Here is a 2,891-nt window from a genome sequence, read left to right on the forward strand (position 1 = left end):
CAAAAAGGCAATATTTACAACAAAAAACAGATAACAATATTAATCAGTTTAGAAAAATTATGTTACACCAATGATATACAGCCAGACCTGCCAACCCAAGAGTGGGGCAATGCGTGAGATTTGGTTTTGGGACAATTGATGTATCAATGATAGTATATATAAAATTGTGGAAATTGGGGCAAAAATCTCACGCATTTCTCACGCATTTTCATTTTTTCTTTGGGGTGATTGCGTGAGTCTCACGCCCAATGCGTGAGAGTTGGCAGGTATGTATACAGCCCCCCTGGGGGGCTGTATATCATTGGTTACACGTCAAGTCAAATCAATTAATCGCATTCGCCCCATAATGGGACATTAGAGCGATATCTTTATTAGGTAACATGAGTAGATTACTCTTAGTTTGGATTTCTTCCATCCTATTATTTTTTATTGTGATTTTTAAGTTTGGTAAAGGCAATGTTGTTATTAAAGTGGAGGGTAGGGATTATGTTTGTGATTCGTTGTACAATATGAATAGAACTGTTGACTGACTTTAGATTTTTATTGTACCACTGCAAGTGAGAAGTGAGTGCCTACTCATACCATAATCTCAAACAACACAAGATAGACAAAAAGGGCACAGCCAATGACATAAGAGTAAGGCTTACTGCCAGTAACGAATACATTCCAAAGGCAAACCACAACTATGTAACAATGCCCGCTACAAGCGCAAGCTGTATGTCATGACTCTCTTCTTTCACCACAGCTCCCCCTGATCCTATAGATCACAAAACCCTTTTTTCCTTTTACTCTACGTAAAAATCTGCTAGCCACTTTGGCGGCCTACGATCTCGTGTTTCACTTCTACTGGTGATTGTGTTATCTACCACCGATACTGGCGGGTGACTATTACTGCCTACGGCCAAATCACTATGCCTTTCAACATTTGCCAAATCTGCTTCTATACATTCATCATTCTGGATAATCTCAATTTCCCTGCTATCGTCATCCTCACTTTCTCTGCAAGCGTGACGCAGATCTGCAACATGACGAGTCATCTTGTCAACTTCCACAGCAGTGTTTGATACTAGTGCAGTCACTGTACCTAACTTCCATACAGATGTGCACTTTACATTTGCTGACTTGACATATACCTGATCACCTACTCTAAATGGGTTACAGGTCACGTCTCGCTGTCGTCGCATACCATCTCCCTCTCCAACTAATCTATGCAGCCTAGGCACATACGCATACAACTTCTTTGCCGGCACCATTCCTTCAGCATTAGGTGAATTGTTGTAGTAGAATACCATGTCACTGATACTACCACCCGAGCGTGCAGCCATACACTTGATTGTCCTGTGGATTCTCTCAACTATTCCGTTACCAGATGCACAATATGCACATCTATATATGTGTTCTACTCCCCATGTTTGCAACAATGACTCAAAACGATTGCCACGAAAACAGGGTCCGTTGTCTGAAAGCACTTCGACAGGAGGCCCTCTTTCTCTAAACACGCGAGCTAGCTGTAGTGACACTGCATCTGCTGTCTCATTTTGTAGTCTTACCCATATTGAAAGTCTGCTTGGACCACAATCTATAATAGTTAGGTATGGTACATTCCTGTAGTGACATATATCTGTAGCAAGCCGTTCCCAAACTCCTTCTACCTCCAAATTTCCCTTAGTCCATCGCATGGGGGCAGGATCCACCCTTTGACATGCCGGGCAATTTTCAACAATGTTTTTTACAGCCTTCCTGCTCACCCGTTTACCTAACCCTTGCTCAGTAATATACAAGGTTCTGTCGATCCCAAAATGGTGCAGGTCATGGGTTTTCCTCACATCGTCATAACTAGCGGCATTATCCACTACTGCTACATTGGCCACTTTAGTAGTATTCACTAACCATTTCTGCCTCACCCTGGTTAACACGTCAGCTTTGTTGCTGGATGAGTTAACCAATTTGATAGTTAACTCCACCTCATACTCATCAATCAGCTGTGCAATTAGCCCCAACCTACGCCTCACTATCATTTCGCACAACCCGCTAACCTTCGGTCGATGACTATCCGTTATAACAGACTGCACCCATGCATAAACTGACTTGGAATCGGTTACTACAGTTAATCTTTTCAGGTTCCATTTCATGGCCAAATTTAATCCCTTTACCACAGCATCCAATTCTGCTACATTTATGTGTGCTCCATCATCCTCTTTCCTTAACCAAGACGCATCCTCGACCACAACATCACCTACTTCTATACAAACCCCAACAGCAATGCTACTAGCATCACACCACTCTGTTCCATGGTCACAGCTTGGTACCGTCCATACACCTCCGACGGGATCATGTTCCTCTGTGTATTTCAATGTCTCATGAAGCATCCCTACCACATCATTTGGTATGTCGCTATCCCACTCAACTACATTTGCTAAACGCTTCATATAACTGCATGACACGCGCAGCCAGCCCGCTACTGGATAATGGCCGGTTAGCTTGCCACAAACAGAAAACAGCTCTCATTTTGTAACTTTAGTGCCAACCGCTGGCAAGGGTCCATCTCTCGACCATCTCACTTTAGCACCATTTGTAGTCACCCTCAACTCTAATACCCGTGCATCAGACAATGGTACAGGTTCCTTTGTGACTAACCCAAAACTTGACAAATGGTGCTGCACTCGCTTTGCAGACACAACAGCCTCATTGACAAAAATGTCGTCGACACAGTGATCAGTATCTTTGGCCACAATTTCGTCTAACGCTAAAACTTTTTGTAGTATAACTGACATAATTTTTTGAGCCACATTTAACCCAAACCCCATTCGAGTCATGACATACAACTTACCCTTGTAGTTCACAGCCTGAAAGCTATGAAGGTCTCCATGTACATGTAACTGCAGGTAAGC

General features: G+C 42.9%; 1 protein-coding gene across 1 annotated transcript; it reads right to left on the minus strand.

The window, feature by feature from the left end:
• Positions 1–785: 785 nt before the first annotated feature.
• Positions 786–2,369, minus strand: LOC137408685 (uncharacterized). The gene has a single exon (XM_068095265.1). It carries the CDS (start codon positions 2,367–2,369, stop codon positions 786–788), a length of 1,584 nt encoding a protein of 527 aa, XP_067951366.1.
• Positions 2,370–2,891: the final 522 nt, after the last annotated feature.

This window comes from Watersipora subatra, chromosome 11 (assembly GCF_963576615.1).
Source record: "Watersipora subatra chromosome 11, tzWatSuba1.1, whole genome shotgun sequence".
NCBI classification, from domain to species: domain Eukaryota; kingdom Metazoa; phylum Bryozoa; class Gymnolaemata; order Cheilostomatida; family Watersiporidae; genus Watersipora; species Watersipora subatra.